General features: G+C 34.1%; 2 protein-coding genes across 3 annotated transcripts; both read right to left on the bottom strand.

Annotated features, from left to right (window-relative positions):
- Positions 1 to 4,305: 4,305 nt before the first annotated feature.
- Positions 4,306 to 5,596, bottom strand: LOC132063973 (uncharacterized). 2 transcript variants are annotated; one of them, XM_059456776.1, is made up of 2 exons: positions 5,059 to 5,596; positions 4,306 to 4,992 (listed from the first exon to the last, which is right to left on the bottom strand). In XM_059456776.1, the coding sequence occupies exons 1-2, from the start codon at positions 5,467 to 5,469 to the stop codon at positions 4,471 to 4,473; spliced, it is 933 nt and encodes a 310-aa protein (XP_059312759.1). In that variant the 5' UTR covers positions 5,470 to 5,596; the 3' UTR covers positions 4,306 to 4,470. The 2 variants fall into 2 exon arrangements, with proteins under 2 accessions (XP_059312759.1, XP_059312758.1); XM_059456775.1 differs by having other exon boundaries at positions 4,306 to 5,593.
- Positions 5,597 to 8,657: 3,061 nt separating this feature from the next.
- Positions 8,658 to 14,804, bottom strand: LOC132063972 (lipoyl synthase 2, mitochondrial). The gene is made up of 4 exons (XM_059456774.1): positions 14,333 to 14,804; positions 13,396 to 13,607; positions 11,633 to 12,012; positions 8,658 to 9,126 (listed from the first exon to the last, which is right to left on the bottom strand). Exons 1-4 carry the CDS (start codon positions 14,761 to 14,763, stop codon positions 9,019 to 9,021), a joined length of 1,131 nt encoding a protein of 376 aa, XP_059312757.1. The 5' UTR covers positions 14,764 to 14,804; the 3' UTR covers positions 8,658 to 9,018.
- Between the last annotated feature and the right edge of the window lie 1,920 nt (positions 14,805 to 16,724).

Here is a 16,724-nt window from a genome sequence, read left to right as displayed (position 1 = left end):
AAGTCGATTGTAGAACTTGATATATATTGTTTGTTACTCATTATAGTACGTAAAGTGAATCAATCGAATTTTGTTAGCGGACAAAATGCCAGGATTGTACAAATAAAAATATATATATATAAAGTGTATTTTGATAGAAAGAGCTGAATTAGTAAATTTAAGTTCCCATAAAGTGAAACTTGTACTATATGCTTATACATGCTGAATGCCCAGCTAAGAAATATGAGGCATCAGCAACTGCATGCGCTCTGTGATTATCTTTTCACAATTTGCTTTTTGAACATGGAAATCACTGGAGTTTTTATTCCCTGAGATGATAATGTTTTAAGAAATGTAATTAGTAGACCAACTAATTGATTTTTTAATGTTAACTTGCTTTGATCTCCCTTTAAGCAATAGTTGCATTTTTACGTAATTATGCTATAGTATGCCATTTTTTGGACCTCGTTATTATCATGTCCTCGGATAAAACAACACAACCTATAATTGTTTATTACTCATCCTATTTACCCATCTTATTTATCCCTTAGGAGGCAAAAGGTGAAGATTTTATTCATGTTGTGATAGTTTCTTCATTTGACTAATGCGTCTGGAGAAACTTATTGTGTATAAAAGGACCCCTTATGTTAGAGATATATGTCTTGCATTTATTTAGTTGTGTAAACGTAATTGAGTGCGGATAAAGTTTTACAGTACATTACGTGTTACACGTCGGTGTAAGCCAAAACATGTCAAAGTCGGGAAAAAGACAGGACTTTCAAACTAGTAACTGACATAACCAGGTTCTTAGAACAACTTCGTAATTCAATTTAATTTTGATAAAATTGAAGTGGTAAACTGTATAAAAGAAGGGTCTTTCATTTTAGAAGTTATTTAATTAGTAGGTTTTTGACTTTGGAATTTAACTTGTGGTTATTAATTTCCTCATTCCAAGTTGGCTTGTCATAAATTGGTGACTATCCAGCGATTGGCCATAGATTCCAAGTTTTTTTTTGAAAAACTTGATTTGGGTAAAAATTTTCAAGTTTTGAAAATGTATTTGGCCATAGTTTTTCAAAATATATTTCATTTTTTTATTTTGGAAAAACATGAGATATTACTTATACTCATAAATTCTAAAAACTATCAAGAATATCCAACCATACAAAACATACATACATGATAATCCCAATTATGCAGAACATGATATTTTAATAATAACTGCGAATAACACACTTACTAGTTACTACAATTCGAATTACAATACAAAGATCCATTTGTGCAAGAAAAAGAAAAGAAAAAAAAACAGTAATAACTAGTTATTCTTTAATATAATCTTCCACGTTGTATGATAATCTCTTCACGAGGTAGATGACCGACGAACATGGTTTATAGAATTAGTTGGGTCATAAATAAATGGGGCTTTTGTATAAAATACAAAAGTTTGGGGTAGTTTTAAAAAGTTTTGAAAAGATCAACATAGATCTTGGCACAAAAATAGGTTTGACCCGGAATTTGGAATTTGAAGATTTGTTTTCAAAATCTGTCAAAATTCTATGGTCAAACAAAATCTTCAAAATATGCTCCTAAAATCTATAGTCAAACGGAAGCCTGCGAAGAGAAATGAATTTTAATACCTAATTGCCTACCCTTCTGTTTGTGCAAGAAAAAGTCCTTTTTCTCTTTTTTAAGATCCTGTATAATTTATTTATTTTTTCCTCTGAACTTAAATGGCAAAAGGTTAATTGTCAAAACTTTTTTCTTCAAAACCCAATTTAAGTAAATTACTTAGCTTGCAGGCTTTCCTCAACAGTGCTATTATGATTTTTGTCTTCCCTCTTGTCCATTTCAAATTTAATGTAAAGTATTTCATTCGGTTTTGTGATGCATGTATTAATTCCTAGTGGAAGGGACTGTTTCCTTTAATTTTTTCGAAAAGTCTTTGATACGTTTCAAGGGGGAAAATGGGTAAGTTTCTAAATTACATAGTACATGATACTTTAGTACTACAACAACATACCCACAAGATACTTTAGTGAAATTTGAAATTTCATATGAGAAGGAAAGAAAATGAAGTTTATGTAAGACAAAATATGTGTGGTATATTAAGTTAAAGCGGACAATACTATATATGAACATGGACCCAAGAAATAGACCTGTACTCAATCAAAACAGCTAATACGTAATACTCATTTCGTTCTATATTAGTTGTCATGTTTTGCTTTTGAAAGTCAATTTGATTAATTTTTTAAGCTAAATTAAATTAGATTAATTCAATATTTTAAATTACAATCTAGATAGTTAAAAACTATATGCAATGTACAATAAGTTACAATTTTTCTTATATCAATATGATGAGAAAAAAATCCTAAAATGTTAGTCAAAGTTTAGATAATTTGACTCTGAAAAAATAAAACATGACAAATATTTTGCGATAGAGGAATATGAACTTGAACTGTGTATAGAAAAATACAATTTTTGATTGTTTGGAGACTGGAGTGGCCGAATGAGTTTACTTAAAACTAGTCATCAATTTGAGATGCACAATTAACTTCTACTATTATGATGAATGCAAGCCTACTTATGGGATCACACCGTATGTTGTTGTGATTATTTATGATAAATGCAAGTAACTTTAGAGAAATTATAAAGAGCGAGTTTGATTTGGGCATGTATGCGGAGAGACACGTCATGCCCCGGTGCGGAGGTGCGAGAGGGCGGCTAAATTTCGAAAAAGTTGGTAGAGGTAACTTATTTTTTGATTAGACGGGACATGGCGCGTTTTCACATTAGGGACATGACCTTAGATAGGAGGGTATGGAGGACTCGGATCGGGGTAAGAAGGTAAGGTAGTCGCGTTATTTTTTTGAGTAGTGCATTGATCTTTATTTTGAAAGACAAAATGATTTTATTCGCTTTCGTTGTTTCATTTTCATAATTGTTTTGAATTGTTTACCAAACACTCAAAAAAAAAACAACTTTTTTATAGGGATAACTTATGGCTAACCAAACGGTATGTTGTTGTTGCAAGTAGCTTTAGAGAAATTATGAAGAAAGGTTCTGATTTTTGTTTCCTAAAGCAAGGGCGCATGATGTTCTTCTAAAAAAAAAAACTATTTTTTTTTTCATTTTCTTTAACCTCTTTCAATTTCATCTTTCTGCTGAGTTGTTAAGAATCCTAGAAGAATCTAAGAGGGAATAGGAAACCCCATTTATTGAAGCGTACGTAAGTTCATTCATGGGGACAAAGACAGTAAACAATAAGTAGGTCCCTTTTCCCAGAGCAACAATTGATCAAAAGCGATCACAAAAAGATTATGGTGGGATTAACATGATTCATTTAACCTTAATGAGAGCTTCAGAGATCTCAGGTTCAAGTATAAAACAATTATGATAAAGAGTGTTTTTTTTTAATGGATCTTACGGCGTGAATATAAATTAGACGAGAATGACAAATCAAGTTAATTGGATCAAATGAGATAATCTAATGTCGACCTATCATTTTCTTGTCCTTTTTTGCAACACAAGAAAGTTCTTCCCATGTCACAACTCACACGATTTATGCATGAGCATGCAAATGCACTTTTCAAAACATATTTTATCTAAAACCAATAAATTAGGAATGCAGTTTAAACAATTATTTTAGAAAAACAAATTGCTAAAAAAAAAATACAACACGCATGTTCTTCTAAGCTCTACCAAAAGCTTGAATAGAAAAAACTTCATCCCAAGGAGGGAACAGAAGCTCCACATTCCAACACTACTTTGCCATATTCACAAATCTCAATAAGCTTTCTCACACACCAAAATTCACTTCTTCTTTTTTCACATCCATACGGCTCTTGTCAACTTTATATTTAAGATAGCATGATCAGATATCCGTAATTTGATTCTAAATTTAATTTTTATACATATTTAAATTACAAGTACAAAATTTAAACTAAAGCTACTAGATTTTATTGAACCTGTATCTTAACTTTCTAGCTCTTCCGCTGCTGCTACTTAAGGTTATGCTACTAGGAAACAGCAGCGGATGGAATGCGTATACAATTTCAATCAAACTCAAAAGTGTATTTTTACTCAACATAAATATATGATGAAAAAAATAACTAAAACTTTTAAAAATATTAATTTCGCATCCATTACTTTCAAAAGTATAATAAGTTCAATTGAACCTATTATAACATCCCGAATTAACAATAAGTTTTTTCCTTATTTTGTCTTCCAACTTCACTCATATCCTCAGATAATACTAGTGATATCATGGTATGATTACTCTTGCTCTGAAAGACTTATAAAACAAGTAAAAATCATGACAATAATGAGTTTAACAAAACCAAATATGTCACTCTTCAGAGTAAGATAAAGTTAGTACTACCACCTTATTTACAAAAATTCGGATTTCCCACCCATAGAATTAGCAAAATAATGACATACTCCTTCAACATGTTACAGCTTATACGACATCGTTTTCTTGTCTTCTTCCCTAGCCTACAGGAAAATGAAGCATTCCATAGAAACAAGTGGATTTTCAAGAGACTCGCCGGTCTCCGGCGATACTTCTTCTTTCGGTTTTTCTGCCGGCGACTCAACTTCACGCGCCGCCGCCGGGCTTCTGTTCCTCACACTCCTACGCGCATCCACCGGCCCACGCGCCGCCGGGGAATTTGACCTCCGAACCACATTATCACCAGGTCCTCTGCGGGGCCCATTTGTGGGCCCCACATTTCGCCGTTGTTGCGGCATTCCCCTTCCCTGTACTCCCCTTGATGTCGCCGGCGCCGGAGACCTCTTTTTCTCCGGCGACGGCGCCGATCTTCCAGAACGGAAGTTTCTCTCTCTAACTCCGGTGAGATCGCCGGAGTTTTGTCTCTTTCTATGTACCCTAATAGGTGACCTCTGTGTTACTTCCCCGTCTTCCTCTCTCTTCTCTGTTGCAGTCGCTGTCGTGGAATAGCTCTCGGTGAAGCTGCACATCTCTGAAGTCTGCTCTTCAGACACTTCAGGTCTTATCTCATCCACTAATTTTATTGAGCCGCCCTTGTTAACAACAGCCGCTGCTGCTGATTCGAACTTTACTTCATCTACTGATTTTATTGAGCCGCCCTTGTTAACAACAGTCGCTGCTGATTCGAACGTTACTTCATCTACTGATTTTATTGAGCCGCTCTTGTTAACCATTGTTGATTCAAACTTCGTTTGATCCACTAATTTTATTGAGCCGCCATTGTTGTGAACCACACTAGTTGGTTCAATGATGGGTTTAGCGACAGCCGTTGATTCATTAATCTTGACTTGTTGTGGAAAGTCAGCTTCTTTGTGGTTGACTAGTACCTTTGGTGGGTGGTGGTGAGGTTTGGGAATGGGTGTTTCGGAGAGAACTTCTTTGACTGTTTCTTCCTCCAACGGCGGTGGATCTCGGCCGTTTATGGCGGAACACGGCTGCGAAGTGCGGCGGCGTTTCTTGGAAGAGCTAAAACAGCAGCCCATTTTTTGGTAAATGGACACTGATATGAACACTTCAGTGAATGAAGTTGAATATAGGCATAGTGGAGAGGAAATGACAAATATAGAGGCAAAAAATGGTCCCTGTTACTTTACTTTTTCAAGTTTTTACTTTTGCCTCATAATTTTCTTTTTCTTTTTCTTTTTTTAAGTTTTTCTTATAGATTCTTGAAATTAGCAAAAGTTCGTACTCTGTAGATTAGGACAAAGAGAAGTTGACTAAGCGACTCTTTTAATGAGGTCACATTATTCTTGAGCGACTTCATTGTTACAGGGTTGCTTAGTGATTGTCATTTAATTAAAGTTAATCAGCTGTTAAACGGCTATAATATGATTCTATGATATTTTATGTTTCAGAATGCTAGTAGGATTTTGGATATGAGTGATATTTGAAAAAATATGGCACTATGTAAAGTTGAAGTTGAAAAATGATATTTAGAAATTAAAATGGTGTTTGGATATGCATTTCACTTTTAAAAAATTAGAATTGTAAGTATAATAACATTCACTTGAAAAATTATCAAAGAATTATCCAAATGTATAGCCAAACAATATTTTACAAATCTTTTGAAAAGAAAAAAATCATGTCTAAACGGGTGGTAGAAACTTCAGGAAATGTTCTTTCGGTTAATATCGCTAAATCACTGTTTCCATAATATAATTAAGATTAAAATATTGAATTATAAAGCAAATTGTTTACTTTTTGATCACTTGAATTTTGTCGAGGCAGGCACGGACCTGGGAATACTTTTGGCTCATGGTTTGTGCTTTATTGTGATGTTTTGTATGTGGGGCTCGGTTTGAAGCATGGGCTTACGTAGCATTCAAGATGGGAGTTCAATTGAATTTCTAATTTTTTATACGGAATATAAATTTATGTGTAAAGATTTATTAAAATTACAAAAAGTAATAGTGATGAACTTATAACTTTTAAAATACAATGGATTCAACTAAGAATCCTGAAAGATTAAACCCATAATATTTAAATTCTGGATCCGCTTCTGAACTTTGAACGAACAGGAAAAGTTTGTTGTATTCCAAAGGGGGCCAAAACAAGTTTTGTTGCATAAATGTGATAATTGGAAACTGGGAGTGCAGCTGGCTTTAACATTTTGTTAGGCTTTCTTCTTATTGCTATAGTTAAAGTAAATTTAGCGTCACAAGTGTTATTAAAGACGGAATTTATTTGATAAGGCTTACTCTGTTCGGTTCAAAATAAGTGTTCACTTAACCTTTAGCACATTCTTTAAGAAAATACAAACTCTTAGAAAAAAATAAGTATTTTGACTACACTGCTTTTAATTAAAATTTACATATTACTATTAAGTTAACACATTGAGATTTGGTCACTAGCACTTAATAAGGAAAATTTTGGAAAAATTAAATTAATTTCTCTTGATTATAGTGGACACTTATTTTGAACCAAAACAAAAAGGCTTGATGGACAGTTATTATGAACGGGAGGGAGTATAGTTTAGTGATACAATGAGTCTCCACGCAATGAGTGGAAGTTCGATTTTACTGTTCCTTTCCATGATTCCTGAGCTTATGATTGTAGAGAATGTGGAGCCATAGTCAAAAATTGGTAAGTCTATAACAGAATCCAGAGGACATGATTTGCTAAATTTAGTTAAGTTCTTTCTACATGTGGGTTGAAGCAAACTAAGGTTGATCATTCAGTATTTGTTCGTCATATCCAAAGTGGATCTCTAATTGATACAAACTAGGTTGAGAGTGTCTAAGCTTATCCACTTGAAGCACTCACTTCAACTCTTATCATAGAGTAGAAATTGTAGCTTGAAGCTTCACTTGAAAGATGACTGTAAAATTGAGTTGATTAGATCCACAGTCAAAATGGGATCATATGGAGTCAAAGAGTTATCACCCATTATATCATTAACACCAATAGGACTTCCTCGTATCATACCATATTACCATCGTTTGTGATGGAAAAAATTAAAAAAAGATAAATGACAGAATTCATTTCACTGTTTCGCCATTGGATTCTTGGCTCGTGTAGTAAAAGATCTCTAATGGTATTCGTGACGCTATTACCTACCGACCACATGTTTTCCAGCTTTCAATTCATTGAATGCTATAATTAAAGCAACATAGGTTATAAAAGTCTATAAGCCTTAATTAAAAATGTACCAAAAAGAGCAAGGTTTTAATTAAAAGGTGGAAAAGTAGGTAATCATTGTAGGAAAATCATGAAACTAGGCTCCATTATCGCAAATAAACATTGCTAGCTCCATTATCGCAAATAAACATTGCTTTTAAGAGTATTGAATTATTAAACTTATGGACTGATTTGAATGCTAGATTATGAGGGTCCACTAATTTGTTTGTCTTTTTGGGTGATAATTTAGAGCCTAGAACAGCGGTGGTTCACGGACACTGTAAGGGGTCGTTTGGTAGATTCGAAATTAATTCGGGATTATAATCTCGGGACTAATTTATCCCATTTATTGGGATTATTTTATACCATCTAAAAGATGGTATAAAATAATCCCAGTATAAGTGGGATAAAAAGGTATAAGCTGGGATATCCCAACACTAATATAAATTTATCCCAGAATAAATTTATACTTTCTACCAAATATGATATAAAAATTAGTACTGAGATATTCCAGCTTATACCTTCTACCGAACAACCACTAAGATACAATTTGATGACCTCAAAAGCAACAAAAAGTTTTTCCAAACTATTATCCCACAAGGATTTTTTGTCCCTCTTTTGGTATATGTACTACTACAGGGGTCCACAATCACCCCCTAAAGCAATTGTGTTTTTTTTGAATGGCTATTCCAACATTCCATTTGACTTTCTCAATTCCAATGGGCTCTATTGACAACCACAAAAGAAGAAGAAAAAAAAAATGTAAAACCAAACAACGAGTTAAGCGCCAAGAAAGATTGAATTGGCCAGATGAAGAAAAGATGGGAGAGTGAGGAATGCAAACACGTATAACTAGCAATTACAAATTTCCACATTAACTATTTATCCTATAGGAGCTCAGCTACCAAATATGGAAATCAGGTTCCTTGAGGAATGACAAGACAATATTGTCGACACGAGCTACCAAATAATTACACGATTTGAGGCCTAAGAAATCCTCCTTGCATGAAAATATTAAGCACCACCGAAAAATTTTCAACCAAGTAGAACTGTAAAATCACGAAAATCAAGCTTTCTGATGCTTATGTTTGGCAACGCTAAATCATCATTGTCTACCACTTCGAATGCCTCGTGACTTCAACGGCAGTGCGAGATTTAAAGAATAATTACATTAAGTTAATTTACAACTGCAGGAGATTATTAGATTTAACAGCAAGTTACATGAGGCAAATGTTAAGCCTATCAGACTTTGAATGCCTACATATTGTTTCTTTTTTTTTTAGCTATCCTCTATTTGAAGAAATATGGCCAACAGGAAACAAATCAGATGGCTCACTCAACTTTTCAATCTCAAAGAATGTGTGAACGTCAAGTTTGTGGTGCAAAAATGCAACATATCATCTCAAGACCAGAAGCTAGGACGAAGATGCTGCACGGTCGCGTTCTATCATGGATTTAATATAGAATTCCCCTGCCTTGTATGACGACCTAACCATGGGGCCAGAAGCCACATATCGAAATCCCTGCAGAAACACAGGCAGTTATTTAAAAGACTCGAACAAATTGGTGCAACATTTGATATACGAAGCAATATTTCGGACTTCAAGTTCAATCATATCATGCAAAAACAATGTAGTTCCAACTATGATGCTGAGTGAATGTTAGGCAAAATAAAGTGCAGAAGTAAGAAAAATAACCAATCCATGATATATTCTGAGCAAGAAGGCCCGAGACGTAATACACGGGTTATCTGTTACCTGTAAGACTAGTCAAATATTTGAAACTCGGAATTGGCTCAATTAACTAATGAGTCGTTTTAAATCAAAGACATCATAGACTCAAAAAAAATTGTAATTTTTCTTCGAAATAATAGATATGGTAATATATTTTAAAATCTAAACGAGATATTAAAATTCATAATTACACCAAAGTAACATTAAATAAACAATTTGAGCTAAGAAAACTATGAACTGTAACAGAACGTAAAAGTCTTAACATAATTTTGTTTTGTCCCAAATTGCAGAGTCTCACCATAACTTGGTACGTAAATCAAGTTTTTACTAAAACTCAGGAACTGCCGAATTTAAGAGGACTCAAGTGTCAAAACAATTCTCATAATGTTGTGGGGAAACAACCAGGCTGTGGTAATCCTATTGGACATACCATGACTAAGTTCCTCTGTCGCCTTCCCAGCAAAGCCATCAAATGACTATTAGCCCAAATTCACTTAATGAAATAACTATACTTTATTTCCTTGCAACTTATTAGTGTTCCTGTTCCTACACAGCTGTTAAATTTGATGAAGTTTAGAAGGGAAACTTTCATCAGCATTACCAAAGCAATTCCATATAGAGATAATGTCGTATCAAGGTCCCATGCAAATACTATTACCTCCACCTTTCTTCCTTGTGAGACACAACCACTTAACAAAATACACTTGCACCAAGTCCATACAAGATAAGTAACTATCCTCCAAAAACTTGAAAAAATGAAGGAACCTTTCCAGAAAGCTGAACTACACCACAGCAGACACCCTAAAATCACAAAATATGATAGCATCTACCCAAAACCAAACCAAAGCGGTATTCCTGTTTGGTGCGTTATTTATCCCAAAAAAGAATCCTGTTCATTGGGTTCAGACACCATCCAACCTCGTGTTGCCATTATTGCATCACCTGGTATCCTCAAACCTCATTATCCACACCTTCCTTCCTTCCAGCTTTGCCCTTATCTGCATTCTCCCCGTGCTTTTCTACTACCATCACTGAACATTCAACACTAACCATTGGAGCTCTATCTGCGCTGTCACCAACAATGCGACAGATCCCGAGAAATTACCCAAAATTCAAATTATCTTCTAAACACATCCCAAGAAATTCTCCTTCAATCCTGATTGTGAGGGCCTTTTAAATGGGGTAATGTGCCACACAGACCAAAAGAACGATATTTACCACAAAAGAAAACTAAAACAAAAAAGGAACCCAAACCATATTGTTTACCGTGAGCTTTACTAGTGTTAATATAATCTCATTGGTTATAATGCCTCAACCTACTAGCTAAAATAATTGGGACGTCACACATTACATCAATGGCAATGATCTGGCATGATTAGACCTTTTGACTCATAAAAATCTTCCAAAGTCAAAGGCAAACATCATACCTCACTCAATGAATAAAGAATTCTATTCACAACCAGAGCCATTGACCCCTCACCGGTGCAAGTACCGAGTGACCATAATGTGCCTCCTCGGAGGAGGGCAAAATCACAGCATGATCCACAGATTTTCATAACTTATATCAGTCCATCCAATTCCAATTGTCTGGTCTTATAACTCCAGATTGCTCCCTTTGCACAATTGCAAATAAGTTGTCGAACATTAAAATGAAATAGAAAAAGTGGGAGAATAGCAGAACAGTCTTAGTAATGAGCCAGATAACATATCTAAAGAAAAAAAACAATAAGGTCTTCGAGGACATGCCACTACTCAATATTTTACAACAAATGGCAAACAAATCAATTACGATGATGCTCCTTCGGCCTGCACCTAATTCATGTGTCCCACTTTCTAATCAAAGTTGAACCTTTTTCCATAGTAGAAAACTTACAAGTTCAAACCTTAAAACAGATTAAACATTGAAATATATATTTTTTTTAGTCGTGATATAGTATCTTCATCACAAGCAATATACTATATTACCCACTCAGAAACATGATATGCAGGAATACATATTAAATACTTCCGCCGTCCCAATTTATGTGGCACTGTTTAACTTGGCACAAAGTTTAAGAAAAAAATGAAGTCTTTCGAAATGCGTGATTTAAAAAAAAAAAAAAAAAACTTAGACATCTGTGTGACTTTAAATCATTTCATTAAGGGTAAAAGGGGAATTTTAGAGTTAAGTTATTTCTAATTATAATAAGGTTAATTATAATAAAGTGACATTCTTTTTGGGACAGACTAAAAAGGAGGGGATGCCACATAAATTGGGACAACGGGAATAATAAAAAGGGAGGAGGAATAAACAAACCATTTGTGTGCCGAGAACTTGATAATTCTCAAAGGCTTCGGGGGTTATGTATTCAGAAACAGGCATGTGACGCTTTGATGGTCTCATGTACTGACCAAATGTCATTACATCAACACCTGCTGCACGCACTTTTTCCATTGTTTTAACAACTTGTTCGGGAGTTTCACCACAGCCCAACATTATTGAAGTCTTTGTCAATGTACCGGCAGGGGCATAGTCCTTGGCCATCTTCAGAACGTCCATGGACTGCTTGAAGTTAGCACGACGATCTCGTACTGCACTCTGAAGCTCTTCGACAGTTTCAATGTTATGAGCAAAAACATCTAATCCAGATTTTGAAACTTTCTCCACACACCCAGGGTCTCCTCGAAAATCTGGAGCTGCAGGATGAAATCAGATTATATCACGACCTTTTTGCTTGACTATGTGAACTGATAGATAGATAGATAGACTGACATGATACAAATTCAAATGTCAATATGTTATTCACTATTTCTTTTCTTTGATTTAACCTTTCAAAAAGAAGGTAAATACGGTCAAGACTGAGAATAGAACTTGGACAAAGGTAACCATCAAACTTATTGCCAAATCCCTGTTTGAGCAACTAGAATTCCAACTTAACTGAGGCTCCAATCAACCCCTCTTAGGTAATGCTTAACTGATGGAGAAAAGGAAATGAAAGGGACAAAAATTACAACAACAACAACCCAAAAGGGACAAAGTTAAACTTCTATGATTAGGTATATAGTTAGTTATATAATGCAAGGAAAAGCACAAAAGCTATCTATAAACCAGATCCTTTGTTAGCTCATAGCTGTAGGACTTTGACCAGCTCTTCTCATTTCAAAAATACTTCTTACCACTCAAAAAAACATGCAATACCCCTTCTCTTTTCTTTTCTTTTTGTAAAATGTAAATATAGTTGCTTCAGATTTTCCCAGTAAACACATTTTTCAATAACTTCTATGATACTCAAACAGACTTTAGACCGCTTCTACTATTTCGATTTACGTGAAAGCTACAACAAGGTATAGAAGCCTTTGTAACTGTTTTACAAATGTTGAGCTGGCCGAGTTGGTCTAAGGCGCCAGATTAAGGTTCTTTTGTTCCTTATTGAAAAAAAACTGTTTTTGAAAGTCAAAATCTAGGGAGTAATACCTTAAATCATATCTCACAAATAGAATATCCAGCTTCTCAAAAGAATCAGACCAAAATAAATATGTGAGTTTCATACTCCAGAAAGAGTCATTATTTCAACTTATTGAGCTACTTTGAAATTAATTTGTCTTGGATACAAGAAAAGGATAAACGCTACCAAACGAACATTCAGCCACTCATACAGCCAAGGTCCAGTAACAATACTGAAGATAGCCAAATCAAAGCAAAACCCAATTGATGGCACGGGGAGGGGAAGGGGGGATAGGGAGAAAGAGCCAAAGAGGATGAAGTACAAGAACAGAAGAACATGTACGGATAACAAGAAGTTGCACTTCTTATTACGAGTCTAGATGCACAATGATTGTTCAGCCATTGCAACAATAAAATAAGGAACACCACTTATTTGTGCAAGGAAGATAGTTGCCATTTATCAAACTAATTGCAGTAACTTCATTGAACTTTTGTAGACTGTCTTACATATCAGATCGAGCACAAAGGTAAAAGAGTAAACAAAGTCTGAAGCGCCATATAAATGAAGTTCACAGTTTTTTGTGGTTCTGGTCTAGGTAGAAAGTTCACAAGGTACTTAAAAAAGGAGCACTTACTAAGTGCTTCTATGAGCATATGTGGCTTCAATGCCTTCAACTTCTGCACTGTCTCAGTGAAATGACCACTTCCTTGATCAGGTAAATCATCCCGGTCAACACTGGTAATTACAATGTAATCTAATCCCCATGAGGCAATGGCCTCAGCCACATTGGCAGGTTCATTTGGGTCAGGAGGAGGTGGAGTGCGTGATGTCTTCACATTGCAGAATCTGAAAATTTCAAAGCGCCGATTTAGTAAATGATTATACAAATGGATCACAAGTCTTGTTTATCCGTGCCCAAAGCAAATATAAACCCAATCTACTTTAAAAGATCTCCTCTAACCTTCTCAATAACCACAGTGCACATACAGTAAAAACAGCTAGGCTGAGAGAGAGAAAAAGAGAGTTACCAAGAAAAAAAAACTTCCCTTTTCTCATCCCCTTTCTTACAGAATGCACTCCACTGCCGTGAAAGTCCAATTAGCTCTCTATCCATTAATATTGATTATACCTTCAATTCCTATCAACTATCTACTATCATAATATTTTGGCATGCCAATTCATTTCCATCCCCAGACCCCACATTGTGGGATTTCCTTGGGTATGTTATTGTTGTTGTTGTTGAAATTCATTTGCATCATTCAGCTCATTTTTCATTTGTCTTATACAAGAAGTGTCTGGGACGCTAGGAAAGTGTTGCCATGTTATCTACTTTGTTGAACATATTAACAAATATATCCAGTTTAGTGCCCTTCTCACCACAGAAACATAAACGAAGTGGCAAAGAGATAAATCCAATCAAGCTTATGTTCTTTCTTTTCTACAATAAGGAAAAAAAAACAATCTTCTCCCTTAGCACATAAATGTGATCATGTACAACAAAAATCCAAATTAATATCAACCAATCAACTAGAACTAAATCCCAAACTAATTAGAATAGAAATGTACATGACCTGCAGCCTCTGGTACAAGTATCACCCAGAATCATGATGGTAGCAGTAGCAGTACCAGTTTCACCGCCAGACCAACACTCACCCAAATTAGGGCATTTCGCCTCTTCACAAACAGTATGAAGTTTCAATTCCCTCAATTTCTTCTTAATCTGCGTGTATTTCTCACCTCCAGGTATTGCTTCCTTCATCCATTTCGGTTTCGGTAACGGCTTCTTCTTCGTGCCTACTTGGACGGAATATGAGTTGTCTGATTGGAGATTAATAAAATCAGATAGGGTTGGTGATTCATTGGCTAAACGGTGACGTAGGGATTCGAGGGTTTGAGGTACAGATGATGATGATGACGTGGCGGTGGAAGAAGAGAGGAATTGATGGTGGTGGAGATTGGATTTGAGGGATCGGGAAAGGAGGGATGTGAAACGGGAATTCATTTTTTTTTTCCCGGCGTGTTTGGAATTCCGGAGAGAAAGGAATTGGAATTCCGTCAGTTTTCCCTTATTATTACACTGTTATGTTATATTATCAGGTTGGCTGGTTGTGGTTGACATTAAGTGGTTGAAAAATGGGTGGGGCCTTTTGGATGATGGAGCTATTTTTTATTTTTATTATTTGTTGAGGGTGAGCTAGAGCTTAGAGCTACTGTATATATTTGTTTTTAAACTTTTTTTTTTTTTTTTTTTTTTTTTTTTTTTGGGTTTCTCGCAAGGGTGAATTTACAGAAAGATATACTACCTCATCTTTAAGGTTTTGACCTACTATTTATTAAGAAAATATTTACTCCCCCGATTTATAATAAATGTCTATTTAGTCTTTTTAATTTGGTCCAAATAAGTGTCTACTTATATATAATCAAGAAGGAACTCTTTCTTTTCCTAATTTGCTCTTATTAAGTGTTAATTGACTAGATCTAATATATAGAGTTAATAGTAAAATGTCAGTTTTAATTAGGGGTGTACAAAATAAATCGACAAACCGCACCAAACCGTAAACCAAATCAAATCGAGAAAAAAACCCGACTAGTGATTTGGTTTGACTTGGTTTGGTGTTGAAAAAAAAAAACCCGATCATAATTGGTTTGGTTTGGTTTTAACTAAAAAAAGTCAAACCGAACCAAACCAACCCGACATTACATGTATTCAATTTTTAAAATATTTTATACATAAAAATATTTATTGTTAATGTAATTTATAAATATTTCTTAAATTTTTTCGTAGTTTTTTATCTATTATCATATTATTCAAGCTTGAACTTAGAATTTTGAACGTCAATAAGTTTTATATCCTATGGATGTTAGTAACTCAAATAAAGTCCAAACTAAAACCAGCTCAATACTAACGCTAACAAAAGAAATTCAATTTACCATTAAGAATGACAATAATGTTGGATATCTATTCTTTAATTTTGCATAATTGATTTAGAAAGTGAAAATACATAACTTAAGTTTTTTTTCTCTGTCAGGAATTAATACTTATTTGTCGTACTTATTTTAGCATAACTTAATATTTTTAAATTATGGTCATTTTCTTTATGGATTGTTAATTAGCAATATTTATTTTAACCGATTTTATTAGCTTTTGTTAAATATTTTAATACAATGTCATCACTCTTCTCACATTTTGTGTTATTTTCTTAAGAAACACCTTAATTATATAGTTGTACCTTACTAGGACTAAAGAAATATTTGAAGTAAAAGTTATATGTTTTGTATCAAGACTATTCCAAAAAAAAAACCCGAAAAATCCGAGAAAACCCGAGGTTGAAAAATCCGAATTTTATTGGTTTGGTTTGGTGTATAAATTTAAAAACCCGACGCAATTGGTTTGGTTTGGTGTTTAATAAAACCGAACCAACCCGGTCCATGTACATCCCTAGTTTTAATTAAGGATAATTTAGTGAAAATACCTATATAGGAGTTAATATGTTCTTAAAGGATATGTTAAAGGCTTAAATAAATAAGAAGTATACATTCAAAGATTCTTTAGAGAGTTATTGAGATTATTTATTAGACTAGTCTCTAAGAACATGCTTTGCAAGATATTCCCTAAAAATCATTACCAAGCAAAATTAAATTATAAGATATCCTTTAGTTTTAAGAATATTTGGTTATATATTTTAACTAAATTTAAGTACAAAAGTAAAATATAATACTTTAAAAAAACAAATACTCCCATCGTAATTTTTTCTAACTTCATGGTAGTTTTCATGATGAAATGTTTAAACAAAGAAATAATTTCAACTATTTTATTTCTTTTAACATAAAACTTTATAACTTTTGACTCGTTTATGATAATTATTCTTGTTTTTTCCCACCCTCCTATTTTATTTAAGTATATTTGTATTGATTCCCACAAAAATAGCCTAACTGGTCGTTATTCAACTTTGAGTTTATAAC

This window comes from Lycium ferocissimum, chromosome 7 (genome assembly GCF_029784015.1).
Source record: "Lycium ferocissimum isolate CSIRO_LF1 chromosome 7, AGI_CSIRO_Lferr_CH_V1, whole genome shotgun sequence".
In the NCBI taxonomy this organism is placed as follows: Eukaryota; Viridiplantae; Streptophyta; class Magnoliopsida; order Solanales; family Solanaceae; genus Lycium; species Lycium ferocissimum.
Note: the sequence above shows the minus strand (reverse complement) of the source record. Positions and strands in the feature narration are given on the sequence as shown.